General features: G+C 43.4%; 2 protein-coding genes across 9 annotated transcripts in view; one reads left to right on the top strand and one right to left on the bottom strand.

Moving 5' to 3' along the window:
• HSPA8 (heat shock protein family A (Hsp70) member 8) overlaps positions 1–21,824 on the bottom strand; it is a 240,724-nt gene that overhangs the window by 136,435 nt on the left and 82,465 nt on the right. The window lies entirely within an intron of this gene.
• Positions 1–21,824, top strand: part of GRAMD1B (GRAM domain containing 1B) — a 107,346-nt gene that overhangs the window by 10,787 nt on the left and 74,735 nt on the right. For 6 of the 8 annotated variants that reach the window (XM_080366835.1, XM_080366844.1, XM_080366843.1 and 3 more), the window contains exon 2: positions 4,777–4,854. In XM_080366835.1, the coding sequence (XP_080222961.1) occupies positions 4,777–4,854 (78 nt within the window). Of the gene's footprint in view, positions 1–4,776; positions 4,855–17,869; positions 20,811–21,517; positions 21,536–21,824 lie in introns of those variants that run through there. The other 2 variants (XM_080366838.1, XM_080366850.1) reach the window with 2 other exon arrangements.

Below are 21,824 nucleotides of genomic sequence, written 5' to 3'. Positions count from 1 at the left end.
ATTCATGCATCACTGCTGGAAAATTTTTTCTCTGAATAAAAATATGCCAAACACATCTCTAGATATAAAAACACAGTGGATTTATCACCCACATCTAGAGGGTATAGAAATCCCAGAAGGCTCCTAGTGTGCAAACGTTGACCTGAGTGTCTGAACTTTGTGAGATCTGGACAAGTACCTATCTTCTAGTAGATGATCTGCTTTAACTTTAAAAGCCTATTCATGCATAAAATAAGAGACCTTGGTTCTGCCTTATTCAGAGACTGAAACCTCAGAACAAAATGAGACATTAAAAAATAAAAAAAGCACGAGGATAAGAATAGGACAAAATCTAGTTTATAGCTCATAAATTCCCAAGACCAAGTGAGAGAGAAGCCTTTAAATATTTAAGACAAAAAAAGCAAGTTTTGCACTTTTTTTTAAGTACCTGCAGTCTGTCTAGATTGACAGCTGGCAAGAATTAGAAAAGATGATTCTTTAGTGTAACTGTCTCATGAATGTTCATCTAAGCATATGTGTGTGTACATGGGCCATGAACTCAGTAAAAACTATTTAAGACTTGTAACAAATTACAGGTGGTAGAACAGAAAGGTAACAGAATAAGCATTCTTAGGAATGTAATTCTTCTGTAGAACTGTGGTGGTTGGGTCTTCTGATGTGGTAGGAAGATGAACTGGCAATTGAGCTGATATTAAGAAAATGAGAAGCAGAACATCAAATATAAATTTGATTTTAAAGATGTTTGAGGATCTGTTTTCTTTCATACACCTGTCAAGATACACTTGTTTCTTAAACGATACAAAACTTCCACTGTATAATTGACTCTTATTTTTTCTTCAGCAAACAGAAGTCTTGCACATGGTGCAAAACTGTTGACATTTTTTTTTTATCTCCACATTCGAACAAGATTTGGTGGTGTGTGTGATCAGATTTTTCAGTCAGTAGAAAAATGTTTCTTTTGTACTTGGCTACCTGGGTAAATTGTTTGGGAGCAGTGAGATGGAGGAGCAGTGGAAGTAGACTCTTCAAAGATTTAATGGTTAAAATAAGTGCTTAACCTGCATTTAAAACTCTTAATCGGTTTTTAAAGTAGTGAGCAAGTTTATAAGTCTGAATGTTTGCATGAGAATTGAGGAAAAACCACAGGGTATAAGCCTTAAAGTAATGTCTAGCATCTTTTGAAACAAGAAAAGGGGCACACTGGGCCTGTGCACCCAAAGATTTAACCATGTCCAAATTCATGTTTATTATTGCTGAGCTTTGGAATGTCATAAGCTTGATTTGTTGATTTTCTGGGATTTTTAACCAGCTTTTGGCCTTCTCTGCAGATACACAACTGACATGACTGTATCTAAAAGCTTTCCCCCATGTTACTCTTCGGTACAAACCATACCTTTTTTTTGACCTCCTTATATTATCTCTACTTTAGTGACTTGCTATACCATTTCAGAGGAACGTTGTCTTCTTAAAAGCAGGTCAACTTAAAATGGACTAAAAATGTAAATAAAACAATAGGCTCTGCATTTCAACTGCTGTATAGATTTTAGGGTTTTTAAAGAGCTGCACTGTCGAATATTCAGAAAGTTGAAGTTATTTTTGTTTGTGTGAAAAGCTCATAAACTTTTGCGAAGCTTCTGTACAAAACATTTATCATGAAACATAGCTCATGTTGAGTACTGTCAAATAGATGAGTGGGTAGAAACTAATTTCTCTCTCCTGGTCTGAGTTGCATTGCTTGTAATCTTTGTGCTCACTCGTGACAAGGGGATAAGGTGGTATGTTGCAATATTTGGATTCCATTAAATTTTAAACCTTGATTTGGAGGCCTTTCTGAATAAGTTTAACTCTGGATGGATGAGCATGAAAAGGTCTAAGGTTCATCTTGTATAGCTGTCCAAAAGCAAACTTTCACATTGGATTACCAGCATTGCAGGTGCTATATTGTTGGACTGTGATATATTGGGAATTCTACCCTTGGTAAGCTTTGTTATATTTGATCTGAATTGACATGGCAAAGTTTTGTGGGAGGGTTTTTCTGTGAAGAAACACATGATAGGAATAGTCCCTGCCGTGCTTTCTCATATCAAAAGGGTGATAAATCCTTTGAATTAGGAGGGGAAGCATGGTTCCTTTTTGTGCTCCTTCCAAACTAGTTCACTGGGCTATAATTAAGCTCAGAAGTACAGGAAAGATGTTTCTTTGCTTTTTGGAGTATATTATTCTTACCAAGCTGTTGATATATAGCTTGAAGCCAATATTGAATTCTGGTTCTCTGATTATCCTTTTTACAGTGAGGCACTTAAGAAAACAATGACTAAGTATGTGGGTATGGGAGGAGAAAATTATATCTGTCCCCTTGCTGAGAGGCTTTTGCAAAAAAAAAAAAAAAGGTAAAACTATACACTGCGGAATGGTCGAACAAGCAAAGTATGCTCTGTGGGACCGTGTGTATGTGTCCTCACAAGACGCATGCCTATGACTTCTGCACCATGCACATACTTGGACTCTGTAGCTGAAAGTCATAAATGCTGCATGAGTTTTGTGGGTTTGTATGTCCAATATCAAAGGTGAATTTCATTTCTTTTTTTTTTTTAGGATTTCATAAATACTGATTTTGTTCTTCTATAAGCTTTAGCCTTCTCTCCTTTCTATCTTAACAGTAAGGAACAGGTTTTTGCTTCACGTTCTGAACAGGCAGTAAAAAGTGGACAGTGCCAGGTGTGTGTGATGTCTCTCAAATGCTAAGTGGGTCCCCAAGACAGCTATTGTGTTTTTCAGAAATGTCACGTTCAATAAGATGGAGTCTTTGAAGATTTCAGAGAAGCAGCTGGTCAGAATCAAGGTGGCTGCTGACAATAAGAATCATTGGCTTTTTTTCAGAGGAAACTGCAAATGTCTTTGGCAAAAACTCTTATCTCAGGGGGGAAGAGAAAGTCCTTCCCCTTCTCTCCTTTTTATTATTTTTTTTTCTAAGAATAAAAGAGAAAAATGGTCATGTTAAAGGATTGTGATGTGCTCACCTTAAAACTTATGAACAGTCTTCCAAGAAAACAAATTAATTAATACTTTGTGGGGAGGAGGACAAGAATCTGAAGGGTTCAGATCCCTGAAAAGTGGACATGGGGGCTTGTTAGAGCCATTTACTTGTACGGATTTGCTGGAGGAATGTTGTTTAGTACCAGAGCGTGTAGTTCTCATCTGTCACTGGGGTGCTTGCTGGTTCTAGTTCCTCCCCTGCCTGCTTGGCTGTGTTTTGTCATTCCTTTGAATATGAAGACAAGATTATACATAAACTTCTAAATCTTTTCAAGTATTTTCTCTGTTAGTATTCTGTGATGGTAATCTTTTTTTTTTTTTTTTTTTTTGTATGGGACTTAATTTATTCAAGTCAATACACTTGTTACTGCTTGAGGTATCCTTTCTGTAGTTAAGTTGTAAAGTGTAAGCAGGTGTAGGTAAGAATAGCTGTAATTTCTTTGTGCAAGCATTGAGTATGTCTAGAGAAGAAAAATGTCTGTTAATTTTTTTTAGAAATTAATTTAAAGAGGGAAAGACTGTATTGCTGACATGGAAACAGAAGTTAAGAGAATGCTTCTTGCATAGCAGAAGTGTGTGTTTTTTTTCCAGCAAGCAGGATCCTCCTTGTAGTGGTTAAAAAGGTCCAGGCCAGGTGAAAAAAAAAAACCAAAACAAGCATGTAGACTTCACAGAAAAATACTATTGCAGTGTTTTAGTACTGTGGTTTTCCTCCCAAAATAGATTTTACTGGCTGAGAATTACTGCTTTTTAAAATGAAAAGATGCAATTTGATCCTTTTTGATACTGCATTTGTATTTTTGTGCCTTTGGGCAATGTGGTGTTGCAGAATTATGTACAGTGCAGTAGAAACTGTGATTGCAAGCATGCATGTGTATACCTGAGTAGTTTTATTTGAGCAGTTTAGGTCCTACCAGTAGTGAAGCACAGCACTTTTAGTGCAGCCTGTGTGCTCAGGCAGGTGTACCCAGTGTCCCAGGTGGGACTGTGCAGTTTGTGCTAAAGCTGTGTTGCCATGACTCCGTAGCCAGTGGTACCCAGACGAAGTAGATTAAAGCGAGCCCAGGGATATCTGCTCGCTGCGCTGCAGTCTGTTACCTGCAGGCAGAATCAGACCTATCTGCTGCGCGAAGGAAAGTTCTTGCAAAGAAATGAAGCTATAGGAATGAGAAGCAGAAATACTAATGAGTCCCTGGAGCAGGTGGAGGCTGGTAGAAGGGACTAAGACGAACTGGTTAGAATAGATGTGCAGGAGTGAAAACGTTGCCCCCCCCCCCCCCCCCCCCCAACACCCATTTAAAGGGGGAGAGTGACATCTTGTGGGCTCAGCATGGAGTTTGGTGTTGGCCGCTTCATCCATAGTAAGGGTTTGTTTTAACTGCTGTTTTGTTTTGCTGCCTGAAGTGGGGGTGTGTATAAACAAGCAGCAGTTAGATACTTGAATGTTAAGCTGTAAGACCTTGTTCTGGGATGGCACGATGAAACACTGTGTATAGGCAATGTGTAAGGTCACTTCTGTATTTCAGAAAGTTCTTAGGAAAATGGCATGAAGTGAGGTTGAGAGGCTTCGTACCAGTCATGCCTGTTGTAAGTCATATATGAACTTACTGTCTTCTGTTGTTCTCTCTTTGCGCTCCCAAGTACGAAGTGTTCTTCTTTTTGGGGCTTTAAACCAGAGTTTTTCATAGGGACTTCCATGAATCTGTCTAATTGCTTCTGTTTTCCCATCTCATATTGCAGCAGCCAACAGAGCAGCCAGCAAAGCAGCCACGATGACGACTCGTCCCGATTCCTGAGCCCTCATATGCGCGAGGACAGGTAAGTCTGTGGCTGAATTGGGTGACTGCTGTAAACCACTCGGTGAAATTAAATGGCCTGGGCTAGCTCAGGTCCTTGTTTATTTTCCCTGTATTTCTCAGAGTTGTGTGGCAAGAAAAGTGATTTACATTGGTCTTACACCATTCTTACAATGTCTAAAAAGATGCATTTTTCATCTATTTAAAAGTAGAGGTTGTGGAACAAATAACTCCTGAAGTAGTCTGTGCTTTCTTTCGAGACTCATTCCCCAAAACTGTAGCTGGTGTAGATAGCGTCATCAAACTTGCTGTGTATTGATGATTAGCAACTCTGATCCTTGAAAATACACAAGTGAAATTTTTGTATGTGGTTCTTGTCCTCAGCAAGGATGAGCCAAGCTTGACCGTTGTATTTAACTTCTGATATGTTGTGATAGTCCTGAGGTATCTAGAGCTCATGTATGGCAGCTGGATGAGAACTGCCCTGAAGTTCCAGAAGAAACTTAAAGTTTCTTGTACTTCAGGTTGATTAATGGCTGCTTCAAATTGCAGCATTGGCACAAAAGCTGTTGAAAAATGAATTCTTGCTTGTGTGCATGATTTATTATTGTTGCTTTGCTCGGAGCCATATGATTAAGAGTTTTGCTGTGTCTTGTAGTTCATCTTTTGAGCCTTAACCTGCTTCATTTTCTTCTGCTGTGCATGAGCTATGAGCCCTGAGCTACCTCCACCTTTTTATCTTGGGCCTGCTCCTGCAGGCCTCTTTCCCTACTAACATCCTTGGATCCAGTGTTACACCTGGACTTTGGTTTCTGAAATACCCATTCTTTTGTTACTGCATTGCACAGTGGAGTTATGTTGCATTTTACTCAGCTGATCTTGTGACTGAGGGTTAGAGTGAGCCCACAGCAGGGCCTATGCTGAGATTCCTTCGTGCTGCTGCGTGGTGGATTACAAGAAGCCTCTGAACATGGTGTCCTGCGCTCTGCATGCTTGTGTCTGGGCATGGTCCCTCAGAAGAAGTTTGTTTCAGGTCTGTTACTCAGTTATTCCACATAAGCTGTCTCTGAGGTCAGTGTTCTTTCTTACTAACTGTAGTAGGGCAAATGCTTAGTGAACTCAGATTCCCTGCTAGGATGTCAAAGGCTAATGGACTGAAAAGACTGAGTAGCAGCTGAGTAGGCATCTGAGGAACTGACTCACTTGAGAGAACATCCTGACCTGAACAGCTAATTAATATCCCAACAGAGTTTGCCTCAGAATTAGCACTCCTCCATATGTTTCACTTCAATTATCAATTTCTCTGGTACTGTGGAGCCTGGCATAATTGACTGGCGGGGAGTGGTGTTTGCAACCAGGAAACAAAGAATGTGGCAGCAAAGCAGATGGGTACTTAAGTCATACCTGGGCTGCTTCTGTGTAGTGCATGCTGTTGTACCATTTGATCTGGGATTTCACAGGTTAAACACTATTAGTTAATACTTGGATGGGGGATTTCTGGGTATAGCAAGAAAGGAATCATTTGGAAGTGCTGGCTGCTTCAGATGTAAACTAAACTGGAGCCTTCAGACTGGTGCTAAGAATACCTTCCTGTCCGGAAGGAACATGTTTTAGGTGCAGCACAATCAGATCTCAGACCTATTTATGCAGAGCCAGGGTGATGTTGAGCCTGCTGACCTTTCTTATTGGGGACCAGCAATGTTGCTGCTGCCAGGATTTAATTGCAAGTAACTTTTGTTTTCATGGAGGATACTGATCTGAGAATGATCCATATGAGGGACAGCAAATTGCCTTTGCTACTTCGGAGTTTTTTCCTCCTTTGCTAATGCAATTACATTAGGCTCCACTGGTGTATAGCCTTCCTGGTGGCATGGACTTATGAAAATTAACCAGAAAATAACTCGTATGCTATTTGAGTTTTATGTAAGGTGTGAAGCTGGACATGAACTAGTGAGCAGGCTAACAAAACCACTGGGAGCTTGCTATTTACTATTCCTATTAACAAAGCTGAAGGTTTTTTCTGAGGCATCTTGAATCTGCTGGACTTGTGAAAATTGAATGAGGAGGGTCTGTCTTACTGCTCTTATAGTGGTATTTTCGACCACTAACAAAAGTTCCTCCACCCACAGGTTGGGAATTTTCTGCTTCTGATACAAAGACCTACAGGCAGTTCTGATCACTTGGTCAATTGACTGTTGTACAGCAGCTCTTTTTTTAAAAAAAAAAAAAAAAAGGGAAAACCAAAACAGAACACACACACAACCAAAAAACCCACTCAAAATGCCAAACAAAACCACAGCCACCCAGGGTTTCAGCAGTCCTGTCTGTAAGCTGTGACAAAAGCTGAGCTGAGTAGGGCAGAAGGGAAAGCAAGAAACCATGTGGCATATACTGAAAGGTGTACCTTCTGTTGGCACGCTGCCTTTGTTATCACAGCAGCGTGTGCTGCACTTGGAGGATGAGAGCAGAGAGCAAATGAGGATCTGCACCAACCTCAGTACATCTGGGAAAGTGCTGAAAGAAGCTACTCTGGCCAAAAGTAAAGGGATGCTGAATTGCTGAGGTGACTCTGAGATTAAAAAAAAAATGGAGAGGAATACATAGCTGAGGGTGGCTGAAATCTGGACTAGGCATAGCTGAGATCTGAACTCTACCCTGCTCTTACTGTAAAAGATGGTACTGGGGGTGCTGCTAGTGGAGTTAACTTCAGTGACAGATTTCCAAGGACCATGCTCCGACCCTCAAGTCTTTTCAGAGAAGACTGAGAATTTTGTCCTGCTGCTGGCAGATGCATTCGGTGCTCCCTAGCAATTCTTTTTCTTGAGGTGTGAGTGCTGCTGGTGGCCTGTGCATTGTCAAGTACTGCCATGGGCCAGAACCCATACCCTGAGAAGGCATCCTGCGGCACAGCAGTGAAGCAGGTCTGCCATCTGTGTGTATCTTCTCTGAGGAAAAAGCTTTCCTTCCGCAAAGTCATGTAAGTTGTTGTGTGTTTATCATGCCTGGTTTATGCTGGGAGGGAGCCTATACAGATTTTATTTTGGGGTATTTATTTTATATTTGGGGTAACTGTGTGCTTTATAGGTATTTTTAGAGCCACAGAAGGGGGAAGTTAGTGGGACAGGCTAGAAAGTGTCACGAGTCAGTTTTGTATGAACTTAGGGCTCAGCTTCTTGTTCTCTGATTGCCTGCGTGAGTTTGGTGAGTCGTTTCATGTTCCTCTTTATGAAATACAGAAAATTTCTTTTTTGCCTTACAGGGAAATAGAGGTGGGGAGTTAAGTGACAGTTGCTCAGATGCTGAAACACCACAACTCTTATATAAAGTACCAAGACACGCAGAACTGAGTTACTGAGTGTCCAAATAATTGTGCTCGCAATAGCAGCTTGACTTAAAGCGATTCCAAAAGTAGGTAGGGTTGGGGTGGAGACAGCCAGAGATTTGGGGATGATGTGTGCACACAACAGACTCGGTAATCACTGTAACAAGACAAGGTTATGTGTGAATTGCCTTGAGCTTTCATCTAGATTAAGTCCAAGTTCATGAGCCTGCTTCTGCTTGATCCAAGGACTTGTTCTTTGTCATGACACTGATGTAGCCGTCAAATTTAGGATGCAGAGTATGTTTTAATTAAAAGTTAAGCTACTGAACTAGAGGAAAAATCAGCCCTTAGACTCGTACTCAGTCTAAGGAGGAGGCAGACTGTTGGAGAGGAGAGCATAGAAAATACAGGGGTGGAGAATATCTGGCTATGGAGAAATGGAGGGGTGGAAAGTGAGTGGCAGTTCAGAAGAGATATATGAAAATAGTTAACTAAAAAAATTAAATGTAAATCAAAATTTATATTAGAGATCATATCAAAATAGAGGAAATGGGGAAAAGCAGTTAGGTGTGTTAAGGTATTTCCAAGTTTGCGATGTCCTACATCTTGGCTGCAGCTTAATTAAGCTCTTAATCTGTGCAGTACCTCATTCTACTAGATCCAGGCCTGCAGGGCTTGGTTTTCCTTTGCATAAGCTAATAAGGGTTTCTCAAATAATGGATCAAAAATCACAAAGGAGAGCTTGCAAGGAGATTAGGGAACATCTTAAGAAATAGACAAGTTTATGAAAATCTCTTGGCTGCTTGGATTCCCAGGAAGTTGTATAAAGATCATAGAAGTCAAACTTTAGAAATGTACCAAAACAACATCCTTGGGGTGTGTGTAAGAGGTCAGGGTAAATTCCATATTTTATTTATGTACCCAGGGCTTGCTTATGCTGCATCTTCCTAGCCTGTGTCCCTCTCCCTTTGATACAAAGAGGCTGGCGCTAACACACACACTGTGCCCCGCTCGCCTGCAAGTTAAGGCACAGCAAAGATTGCTACCTCTGCGGCTTCAGGGAGAGTGGAAGGTTTTTTTCCATTGCTTAGGGCAGCTGAAGATAGACTGGTGAGAACAGAGAGCAAAATGTGGCCGTGCATGCTGGGCCTGTTCCTGGAAGGGGAGGGTAGGGGCTAACAGAGCCCAGGGACCTGTTTGTGTGTCTGCATGCGATGATTCTGCAAGGAGCAGAGTGCAGTATCTCTGTCACCTGAGCTATGCCAACCCATGCAGCGTAGTACTGGCCTCCTGCTTTATGAAGGAGAAAAGCTTACTGGACTAAAAAGGAGTGGATACTGTTTTAAAGGTGATGGCTAAGTAGAAGCCAGCTGCTGCTTTCCAGTACGAGTGTAAGATCAGGGGAGACTAGCTCACTACTCCTTCCAGCAGTGCTAGCTGTAAGGGATGCCTGAGTTTTGAGTCCTTGGTAGGAAGGGGCCTAATAGTAGTATGTCAAATAGCTGAGTAGCTTTTATCAGTCATGGATGGACGCCTCATGTATCATCTTTAGGGAGGCTTCCAAAAGTGGTGCTAAAGGTCTTGCTGTGGAGAAGACTTGGAGGCTGATGAGCTCTCAGAGGGTCCTAGAAAAGAACCTTGATGCTCTTGCAATAACTTAGGGTGAGTTTGGATTTGCATCTACCTTCAAACTCTGAGTCAGTTTGACTTAATATTAAATAGAAAGTTAAACCAGAATGGCACAAGTCTCATCTGCCACGTAGGAAAGATGGTTAATATTTAGATTTGGAGCTAGTATCCTTTTTCCCCTCACCTTCTGGTTGTTCCTGCTTCCCCAGGATAGGTTCTCTGCTGTAAAAGACAAGAGCAGCTTAAGATCAGGTCTCTTCCACTTGGAATGCCAGATTGGCTACTGTCAGTAGAGTTACTGTGAATGGAAATGTCATCTGTTCATATGCCAACATTGTTTTTTCTTTAGAAGATGGGCTGCTGTTAATTGCAGAGTATGCCTATGTTCTGCTGTCAGTGGAGGTAAGGCTGTTCTTTTTGTAGAAAGTCAGTATTGGATTTGATTCATCAAAATTGTGCTATGCTTGCAGTTTCCTCCATTCCTGTTCCCTTTCTATGTTAAGGAGACTGAGTTGAGAGCACTTAGATTTGAAGCAAGGGCCATAGTCCCTGTTGTTCCCCCTGCCATGACCGTGAGGGGTATGGAAGGACAGATCTCTCTCCTCTTTCTTACTGGGGCCAGAGATGAGGAGAAGACCTTGCAGGATTAACTGGCTTCCTTGTGCCTCTTCCTGCACTTGGTGGCAGTGGTTGCTCGGTGCATGGGAGCCTGGAGCTTTGAAGAGTTCAGACCAAACTTGAGAACAGGGTTATTTTACGTATCTGTAGTAATGTAGTTTAATACCATACCTCTGAGCATTAGCTGATTGCCACTCATGAGACAGTTTCATTGACATCGTGGATAGGTTTTGTTCAGACAATAAGTGAAATAGATTGTGTGAATTCCTACCATCACTAAAAAGAAGTAATTCTTAGAATTTGGCCCTCTCTTTCAAGCTGTCATGGCAAAATGATATCTGCCTATTTCCCTTCTAAAAAGTTAGCTCTGAGACAGAGCTTGTGGTGGGAGAACCCCCGTACAGATCAGTAATGTAACTTCACAAGAAAAGGCATGACTTTAACACTGGATGGTAAGAGCAGGACAAACCAAGATGTGGATCTTGCTTCTCCATTGCCTGATCAGTTCTGTCTCTGCTGGGCTAGTGTTAGTTAAGACTAGATAAACCCCAATGTGCCTTTCAGATCACTGAATGCAGAGGAGGTCTGACAGACCTCACACGGCTGCGTCACTAGCTCGTGATGCTCGAGAACATGAGGAGGAGGTGAGGAGGCGTTTTAATGTCCCTCTTTCTCCTTATCTGAGACACTGGGCAGACTCCTTACCCTTCCTTCCTGTTCCCAAGAGCAGAAGTTTGTTGTGTAACTCCGCTTCACTTGCAGACCTTAAGTAATGGTCACCCCATCAGCTCTGTATCCTCCGGGAGCACTGTGATTCTCAGAATAATACAGCAGCACAGCTATCTTGAAGCATGTGGAGAAGCGGCAGAGGAGGGGGTAGGAGGCTGGGATGCATTATAATTAACCATCCCCTTTCATAGGTCTCCAGTTCTGTATGTAAGCCTCCTTGGCCCTTGCTAGCAGGCTTTTTTGTGCAGTATGCTGTCAGCTGCTGAGCAGTTTGCTTGGTGTCACCTTGCAACAAAACGTTCACTGTGCCTCGGAGCCTTCCCGGAGTTGCTAACAGCAGGTCTGAGGGAGTGAGGCTACCAACTGGATGCTGAAGAGCATGCTGTTACCTATAGTTTGGCGTGAGCTAATCAAAGATATATCCCTGTGTCCCTTGGACAGGGTCTCCTGGTGTGTAACTAACCTGCTTAGAAGTACCCAGGTTTGGCTAACTCATATCCCCCAAGGAGCGCTGCAGTCACGCAGTGGCTGTGGTGCAGAATGTATCACACTTCCAACTTTGTTTGCCTGCTCGCATGTTCTACCCAAGGCTTTTTTCAAGTAGTCATTGCTGTGAGATGCCAACTGGCTGTTGAGAGCGAGCCTGGTTGTTCAGAAGACTAATTTAGATTTGTTCTGCTTACACCTCCTTCCGCTTCGTACCAAATGTGGAGAAGGAGGAGGGCATTCTGAGAGGGAACGTATTGGCATTAAGCCTGTTTTAGGGCCTCTTGAGATTGTCTGAAAGCTGTCCAGTTGTTGACCCAAATAACGGGCAAGATCAACAAAGACAGACAAGGCCGTTGTGGTCTTCTGTTGCAGCACTAAAACTTCAATCCTGCGATGAAATTAGCCGTTGGAGAGTCTGAGAACTTAACTGATCTCAGCCTCTCACAGCCAGAGCTAGGAGGTTTCAAAGATGCAGAGAAGTGAGGGTTTTTCTAGGGAGCTTGATGCTTATTTCTGTTAGTGTGTAGCCAGGTTTATGCAGTGATGCAGGGAGTGACTGCTGTAGAACCTGTATTGCGGACTTGTACTTAAAAGCTCTAGGCCAGCGTTTCCCAAGGTGTAGAACGTATCCCTTTTGATGAGGATGCCATCATAAGCTGGGGTGTGGCCTGAGAAACAGCTAGGGACTGTAACTGTCCTTCCTATTTTATTGCATGTGCTCCAAACTTGAAGGATCTAGGAATTTTAACTGTACCAGTGATCTCTTCTTGACAGCACTTGTAGAAACAAACTGATGCTAGAAATCAGTGCAACGTTTCCTCAAAAAGAGCACTGTGTAGGCAATACCTCTTTGTCTTCCTGTCAGAGAAATCTACCTTTCTTCATGCTTGGGAACATTTTAACTGAGGTATCATCAGAAACCAAGATGTACCTATGAGTCACATCGTGAATGCACCTGGTGCTCCCACTGCAAAGAAAAGCTCTAAAAGTACATTGTTCCTTGTTTCCATCTTATGTGGTATGACTGATTAATACAGTGCACTAATCCATAGGTGGTGTTAAAATAAAACATGATTGGATGGCGTACAGCTCTTCAGGTTCTTTTCTAGCCCCTTTTCCTTGTGGAGGGGAGGAGGGGTGTGTTTAGGGAGACAGCTGGGCAAACATCAAATGTATATCTCAAATATTCTGGAGTTCCGTGTTATTTTCAGTCTTCAACCAGGTCTCTTCTGTGCCCCCTGCCCAGGCAAAATACCTGCAAATCTACTTTGTCATGTTACTGAAATCTGTTTGTAATATTTGTATACAGCAGTGCCTGGGATTCCTGGTCATAGTCTGGGACCCGGTGTGCTATTTATGTGGAAGCCAAAGGAGATCTTAGACGCAACTGTATATCTAAGCCAACAGTCAGTTGATAGAGAAGACATACAGTACGGGAGAATGCAGATAACAGAACTTGTCCTTTAGCTGCTTCGTGGAGCTTTGGAGCCAAAAAGCCAGTTTGAAGAAGACATTTCGCTCTCCAGAATATGTAGAGGAATGAAGGCAGTGGGCTGATTAGCATTGATAACATGCAGCTGTGGCCTTGCCTCAGAGGCAGTGGGCTGATTGACCTGGATGATGTGCAGGTGTAGCTCGTTCCTGCTAAATGGTTAAAATAGCCCTGAGGATGGGGGGGGGGGGGGGTTGATGGAGGAGGAGCAGTGTGGTCTGACCTCTGGAGGAAGGAGATGCAGCACAGACAGTAGAATCTGACCAGCGGTAAAGCCTTGTTGCAGCCTTGCTAGTTTGCTTGTGCTGCAACAAGAATACTGCCTGGGAGGTGGAAGCGAGGCCTGTGTATCTATTTAATAATCAACAATAAAAGGCTAAAATGTGATGCCAGACATCCAAGCTGAGGAGGGGACCAGACGGTGTCTCAGCTTGTGCTACTGTTGACTATTCAAGTTGGCAGACTGAGTCGCTGGTCATGGTGTCTGTAAGGAGTACCTGGTGTCTCTTGCCACCCTTAGTGCTGGGGTTTAATTTCAAGCAGCAGAGTGAGAAAGATGTCTCGAGGCAGTAGCCACGTAAGTTGCTACAGCTCTAATCTTAAATTGCTACAGCTCTAATCTGCCTTGATTGTTAATAAGAGCTCAAAACTTTCAAGCTCTACCTAACAATCTTGGAGATGAGAATGGAGTAAGATCTAATTTATAGTGACTTATTTGATAATGCAGCAGGCATAGAAAAGGTAAGTGCTCAAGTGACTAGGTGGGGAGAAGTATTGCAGGGATGAGTAAGTTAAAACCTGCTTGTTGAGTCGGTAAACTGACAGACAGGACTGGCATATGTTGAAGGGCAGAAACTGAAGGCTTATATTTTATAGGTTGTTTTTTTTTAGCTCTCCCACCTCAATTTTCTGAGAGTCTGGGACCATACTATATCTAAATCGGAGCTGGCATCGCTGTTCACAGCCCTGGCTTCCTAGCTGATTGCTTAGGGAAGCTGAACGCACAGAGGGAGACTGATCGTTCTGCCTAAGCTTCAGACTGCAGCTGGAGGAGAAAGTGCTGCTGACCCGTGCTGCTGCCTCAGCTTCCCCTGAGACTGTGGCAGGTTATATGAGTGGTGGAAGGGGAGCTGGGAATAGCTTTTTTTCAGCTTGGAATGCATGTGCTGCTGTCCTCACAGAGACCTTTACAGGCCCTTGTTTACAGTGCAGTCATCAGCTGTTTCTGAAACCCAGCTGCTCAGTGCGGGATATTTCTTCTTGCTTTTCTGCAGGGACAGAAAAATTTCCCCAAAATCTTAAGGGCACTTGTCTGAATTGGGAATTCAAATTATTTTGGATTTGCTTGCTGAAACATCCTCCTACTCTTATAAAAGATAACTACTATCTGTTGTACAGGGTGCTCTCCATGTGAGTCGCTGAACAAATCAGCTTTTCCTGAACTTTAGAGTCAGCGCATAAACACTGTATCGTGGTCTCTTCCATACTTTTAGTGTTATTTCTTTGGCGTATGCAAGTATTTGTAATGGTTACCTTGGAAAATATGTGCATCTCTACACTTTTTAGTTGTCTGTCTACATGGGGTAAGACCAAGCATTCAAAATGAGTTGCAATACAAAATTAAGAGGTAGAAACAACACTGGGTGTGGAGGGGGGAATTATGTGGTGATGGTAAGTACGTACTTAATTCTTGTTGCATTCTATGACCATAAGAAATAAGACTCTTTGGAAATGCGGAGCACAAAGTGTAGGTACTTAATGTATGAGGTAGTTAAATGTTACAAAGACATTTTGGTTTTTACAAAAACCAAAATTTTTACAAAAAAAAAGTTTAAAAAAAAAAGTTTTACAAAAAAACCTACATTTGTAACATAAAAAGTTACAAAGACAATGCTGTAACTTTATATTTTACCAGCCTCTTTTTACATACCTTCTGTCCACCCTGAGGTTCTAACTCCACTGAGCAAAGCATTGGACACAGTAAGAGAAGCTCATCTGTGTGTCTCTGGGAGGAAGTGTTAATTGGTGCTGGTTTGTTGGTGGGAGAAGGCTGGGGGTGGGGGCGGCACCTTAATCATCAAGCAGAAAGCATACAGGGTCCTGCGGTGACCTGATAGCTCAGACTGGGCTGTTCAGGCTGCTCCATTTACCGGTGGATCAGAGTCCTAGCAGAAAAGGCAAAGAGCAGAAAAAGTACTTGCAAAGGGTCAGCTGAGCTTGGAACATTCTTTTATGGGCTTTACCTCTGCAAGCCACACTCTGGCTTTCTTCTGAGCTAGACACTCATGCTTCTCATGAAGAAGAAAACTGGTAGTGATGTTGATGCTCAGACCAGTTTTTCTCCCCTTGTTTCCAGAGACTTGGGAAAAGCTAACACGCTTCCACCTGGTACTGGGCAGCCTAGTGCAAGAAAAATGGCAGTTAGTTAATTCTGGCCTTGAATTTCATTCCGGTAATTATTAACCTCAAATTCTTTTTGTTTTTAATAGATAACTCTTATTTCTCTTGGGTTTTGGCATCTTATTCCATAGTAGCAGCACATCAGGCAGAAACTTAAAAGGCAGCTGTGCCTTTAAAACTGAATTGCCTGTGGTGGAAGAAATCTGAGAGCAGAGGAAGGAGACCAGTGCTTCTTGCGCAGATCAAGCTCTTTGGAGATCTCTCCATAGCGCTCTGCCTTCTCATCAGCCTAGTCACTGCTCCCTACCTCTGGGGCCAAACTGCAGTGACTACAACAACAGCAATAAAAGCCATCCTAGAACTGTCTCAATGGTGGCATTACATCTTTCCACTGTGGATTCTGAGGTCACCGCTCTGTGCTGCTTTTTCCCCAAAACTACTGTGCGTGTGTGACCAAGCTGGGATTCCCTCCTCTTTCAGTTCAACAGTGTTTGCTCCCTTGCTGCTGAAGTGACGCTTCCTCAGATTGCTGGGGAGCACATTGGCACTTGGACAGGCTTCCCCATTTCTGCAGATGACTGTAACCGTGTGAGTGCTCACTGACCTCTGCGTTTCTTCTTTTCCTTCTCCTCTTTCCTTGTTCTTCCCATCAGTTTCTTTCTTGGCCTTTGCAGAGTATTTGTTGTGCATTTCACTGATGGCAGCATGTGTCTCCCCACCCGCACCATGCATCCTAACAAGATCAGGCATTGCAATGGTACTAGATAAGGTCTGTCCCTGAGCCCCTCTGCTTTTTTTTTTTTTCTGTTCTCTTGCAAGTTTGATCTAAGACTTCAGCCTTATCTGCTGCTTGTTTTCCCTTCCTGCATAAGTACCCTGGCACAAACCTTTGGTTGTAGTATGCTCTGTTGTGTGTTCTCTCTCCCAACCCCCTTCTTGTTTAAATGGCAGACTATATGTAATACAGGCCTGCTTGAGGCATAAGGGTCTAACTAAGTTTCCAGCGCTGTAAGATTTCATTACTTCTCTACTCTGGAGAAGAATCTTTGCTTCAGGCTCAGACATGTAAGTGCTCAGACTTCTTTTTGCGAGCTTGAGCAGGCTGTTGCTTTGTGCAGCGCCTGCCATGTATCAGACCCCTCAGGAATCTTTATTCTGGGTTCCCCAATGAAGTGTAACTCTGGTATGTGACAGTGTGGGAGAAACAGGCATTCTCTGTGTATTGTATTCCTATATGCAGGCTGCCATCCTTTGCTCTACCCTGTTGCTGATGCCACTGCTACTGGAAGACCCCTTGAACATGCAAGAGGTAGTGAGTGACTCGGACTGTGGGAGGCTTTCACTGCTGATGCGAAATGCTTCTCTGCGAACTGGAAGCTTGTGTTTAAGAAGTGGGTCTTGAGCCTCTGCTTTAGCTGCTTTCTTCTGTCTCAGGTTTCAGAAATGAAGGACCCAGGGCCTTTCTCTTCCTCTTATGAATTTGCAGTCATTCCTCTAAGGTTTTAATTCTTTAAGCCAAAATATTGTGCTGTATGTTCTTGCTACAAGGTTTTGGCCTGTTTATCTAAAACATGCGAGATTAGGTTTTTGCTTGGGATAGGATGTTGCATTATACACCCCATGGGTCCAGATGTGTACAGGGGCTTTGTTTTTCTGGTGTGCTACCTACATGTGTGTACAGATTATCCTGAGGCAGTGCCAGCCCAAAGAATGAAAGCTATTGGACTCCATATAAAGAATCAGCTTGATACACTTGAAAGACTCCTAATTTACAAAGGATCCAAAGTGTCTTGGCTGTTAGGCACTTTGAAGTACTCTGATTTTGAGAGACCAGATGTTCAGCATTATCCCGAGTGAAAATCTTGTTCTGTTAAGGTGTTGGGCTATGGTGTGATGTGACTTATTTCATGCCATCAGTTATTTTAGAATATCTTGACCTAAATGAAAAGGGAGATGATCAAGCCATAATTTTGCAGCTCAAGGTAAATAAAGTCTTGCTGCCTTTTTGCTGGTGGCTGCCAGCTATTTACGAAGGAGGGTAAAAATTAGAAGATGGCTTTTCATTTCCTGATGATTTAAAACCAAGGAGGAATTTGTGTATGAAGCATGCCATGAGTCATGAAGTTTTCTGTTAGCTTGCCCCTTTTCAGAGTGAATGATGAGTCTCTTTTTTTTTTTTTCTTTTTTTTTTTTTTTTCCTTGGGGGGGAGAGTGAGATGATTGCACCATCTCTAGCAAATGGAAGGTTAAAAGTTCAAACATGCAAGACAATGAGGGCAAGAAGAGCCAAAAGACTGTGAAAGCAGCAGCCGCCTTCTGTGTTACTGCTTCTTTCTTGAAAAGTATTATAAATCTGAATCATCCCAGTTTCTCCACCTTCCTGACACTGACCCTCTTTCTCCTTACACAATAGTATTCTTGCTCCCCAGAGCCTCTAATAGGGCATTATTTTTCTTTACCTTTTGACGGAGAGAAGCTTCTCTCCTTTCTCTTCTTCCAGGCTGCTTGGAGATACTGCTTCTCTGCTGTGATGCTGGTCTACTTTGTTCTCGCAAGACCCTAAGTTCTAACTTGCATGCTGTGACAAGCACTGCATTCACATAGCTTAGAAAGAAATGGGTTACTACAAGCACTTTGTTCTGTACAGTGTGACTACAGCTCCCATGATGCCAAGATTCTGAAATGCATTTTTTTTTTTTCTGGAAATGAAGTCTCATGTGACTTCCCAGCTGCTGCAGCAAAGAGGGAGTCCCTTCTGAGTGGTTTGGTTTCTTTTTTTGGTGTGTGTGTTTTTGGTTTTGGTTTTTTTTTTCCTGGGGAAATGGAGGTGTGCCCTAGCTTGCAGGTGGTGTGATTTCATATGATTTTCTCTGACAGGAGAGGCTGTAGAGCTCCAGAACATTGCTGACTTCAGAAAGGATTCAGGAGTTTGTCCATCTGGCACACCTTCCTGGCCATCTGTACATGAAGGTCCATAACAGTTGAACTATCTCTTCCTTACTTGCTGGCATTATTTGTAGCAGTTCTTTCTCTCTCCCCATGAAGTTCCCCGAGTTGCTTCCAGTTTTCACTCTCACTAGTTCAGTTACTAATAAGTTTTGCTTTGCACATATGTTTCACAGAGGCACAGGGATTGTTTTTTTGCTTGTGTTTTTTTATGTGGTGTGTTGTTTTTTTTTTTTTTTTTTTTTTTTACTGCTTGCCCGACTCCTGTAGGCTTTTTGTTCTTGTCATATGGGAGAATCAAACAGCTGAAGTGGTGCCTCGCAGGTAGCATGTTGCGTTTTGTGCCTGCAGGTCACGTACCTTTTCTAGTTAACTAATCTGTCTGAGCCTTCTGAGCACCCTGTTCCCACTGCGTGGGTACTTGAGTAAGTAAATTTTTCAGTTATCATGAATCTTTCAGAGGTGAGTCTGCTCTGGTTAGTGTGAAGCTAGAACTGTAATGTCGTAGTAAAGCCACAACAATGTATCTAGACGGAGGACACCCCAACAGCTGTGAGTTGTGACAGTGTGTGACTATTTGAAGGGGCAGTGACATTTTTGGGTAGTGCTTTTAACAAGCAATGCTTTCTAATTTGTAAGGTATCTTTTTTGAGGCAGTGACAAGCTCAAACCCTGACCTAATGTGACTATCGCTGTAGCTATTTATAGAATTTCAAACTCCAAGCCAGACCTCAAGTATGTCACAGTGGGTTGTTCCCTTCGGAAAAGTGGACTTCCTCAGGAGATGTTTCCTGTTTGCTCCTAAGTTCATGAGCTATTGCACCCTGCTGGAACTACAGATAGCCTCTGCTGTGAAGAGACTGCAACATGGAAATTCAACTTTTTCTGAATTGCAAAGTCAGGCTTTACTGGTTTTTCAGCTTAAGATCTGCTGAAAATCTGTCATGAAGCTGTTGGGGGTTCCACCACCACCACCACACCCCCCCCTGCTATGAATACTTGTAGGAAAATGCTACACAAGTAGGCTGTGTTAAGGGAATTTGGTGGCTCCATAAAAGAGGAGTTGGCAGGTAGATTGTCCACAGTGTGTACATTTGCTCTTTATCCATCTCTGTCTGCACTGAATATCTTACAGTTTCTTTCTGGACTACCGAAATCAACGTTATAGTGTAGGAGGTATTTGGAAATCCATCTAGTGTGCAACAAGGATGACAACCCTCATCCTAGTAAGTGTAACTAACTCAGGGGGTATGATAGTCTTCTTGTGTGGCATAGGATCAGGTATGTGGAAGCTCTGTTATATCCACAGCAGTGCTTGGGATGGAGACTGAAAAAGGTGTGTTTATAAGATGGGTTTTATGTCCCTGATGAGCATGAGGCTGGTATATTTGAATATACTAAATAAAAAGTGAAGTGTGTCAGCCTTGATTTGTGTAAGCAGGTGGCTGCATGAATGCATCACAACAGAAACACATACCTGAAACATACATCTCCTGTATGCCAGGACGGGACTGGGTGGGAGTGTTCTCTGTGATGGTCCTTTTTAGAGGTGGGTTGAGTGCCAAGTACTGTTGTTTGTCTCTGGATCGCTGGGCCCCCTTTACTGTTTACATTGCACGTCTGCACAACAGTGACATCTGCGTTATGTATTCCAGTGCACACTGATGGCAGGACTGCAAAACAGTCAGTATATTAAAACCCACAGGGTCTGCTCTGTGTGTGTGGGGGGTGTATACCTGTGCACAAGGTGTAGTGGTTTGGTTTTGCAGAGACTACGTAGCTGCCTTTCAATGTATGTAAACTGTTCGGTGTATTGTAAATGATTTGCCAGCGCCCCTGGTCTTTGTGTACTATGCTGTGGTGCCTGCTGTGTGCCTGAGCGCAGCCTGCTGCACTGTTGTATGAATAAGCACTTTCAAGCAGTGATGTTTCCAGCCCTCAGAGGCTCTTAATTTGACTGAGCTCTGCGGTGTTTTTCCTCCCTCCCTCCCTCCCTCCCAGCCAGGATTGCTCCAGTCAGCCTGGTTTGCCGGTGCCAGGGCGCTCCGAGGAGTTGCGTACAGCGGTTCCTGGGCTGGCTAATAGGCTCCAGACTGATTTAGTGTAGTAAAGTAGGCCAGGAGGAGCCTGCAGGACCGGGGAGGGAGAAGCTGGGTGATGAATGGGGCGGCATGAAGTCACCGTGCACCGCCAATCAGGGCTGGCCCCAGCCAGGAGGCCGCCGCTACCGATGGCTTTTGATGCTGGGACAGATTTTGCCTTAGATGATGATTTGGTATTTTCAGTCTGAGCTGAGAGACAGCACCAAAGAGTTCCTAGTTTAGGCCCAATCATTTCTGAGGGTTACTCTGAGGTGAGTGTGCTCAGTAGGGTGCAGATGACTAGCCTCCACCTTGCATTTTTCTCTGCACGTGTAAATCTTTTTAAACGGTCTGTCTCTGGTATGCTTATTTTGCACCATTGCTTCCCTACCCATGTGGCTGACCCCTTTCACTTTCCTTTTAGAAGCTGCCTCTTCTTCCCCTACTTCCATCCTCCTCTTGTCTGATCATCCCTCCTGTACCTGTGCACTGCCCAGAACCCACTTGATTTCTTCCTTTTCCCTGATTCCTGACGTACCTGTCTGGGGGGTTGGTTGTGTCACTCTCCCTTTCCATAAAGCAAGAGGGAGAAAGAGCAGCATGTCCAGAAGATGGGTTGCTTGCTTGCTCCTACAGACTTCAGCAGGAAGCTGGGCGGAGGGTCCTCTCTGTTACTCAGCATCTTACTAGACTTTTGGGTGGTGGCAGGGGGGAGAAGTGTGTAGGGGGTGGCAATGACTTGGGTCCTGTGCCAGATTCCAGCTGGGACAACCTGCTTGAGATGCTTTATCTGCCTGTCTCTGGGGTCAGGAGGGAAAGCTCGGGACTAGCTCCTAAGTGATGACTTTATTGTTCTCAGCCTCCTGTCAAGTTGTTTCTCTTCTTCTTCATCCTCTTTTGACTTTCCCTTTCTCTTTCCTCCCTTCTCCTTCAACACTCTTGTTTGCTAATAGGCCAAGCAGAAAACATGGAGACGTCTGATATGGCGACAGCAAAGGTAGGATGGAAATGCTGCCGGCCTCACTGTGCGTAAGTGGTTTCGCTTGGCAACTTCTTATTTTGTCTGTCAACCTTTTTACTTTCTCCTGATGCTGGGAGTGGTACTAGTACTGGGGTCGATGGTGGGATTTAGGTTGCGGGAGGAACTTATGTCACGGCCACAGTCTCTGTGTTGCTTTTTTGGGAAGGTTTGGGAAAACCTTGGGCTGATGATGCTCTAGGGAAGGTCGGGGGTGGGTGGGCGAGGGAAGGGGGACTGCGTTGCTCTCGGTGGCGGTTTGGAGGCG

The sequence above is a fragment of the Falco punctatus genome, assembly GCF_963210335.1.
Source record: "Falco punctatus genome assembly, chromosome: 16".
Lineage (NCBI taxonomy): Eukaryota > Metazoa > Chordata > Aves > Falconiformes > Falconidae > Falco > Falco punctatus.
This window is presented reverse-complemented; position numbering and strand designations above follow the sequence as displayed.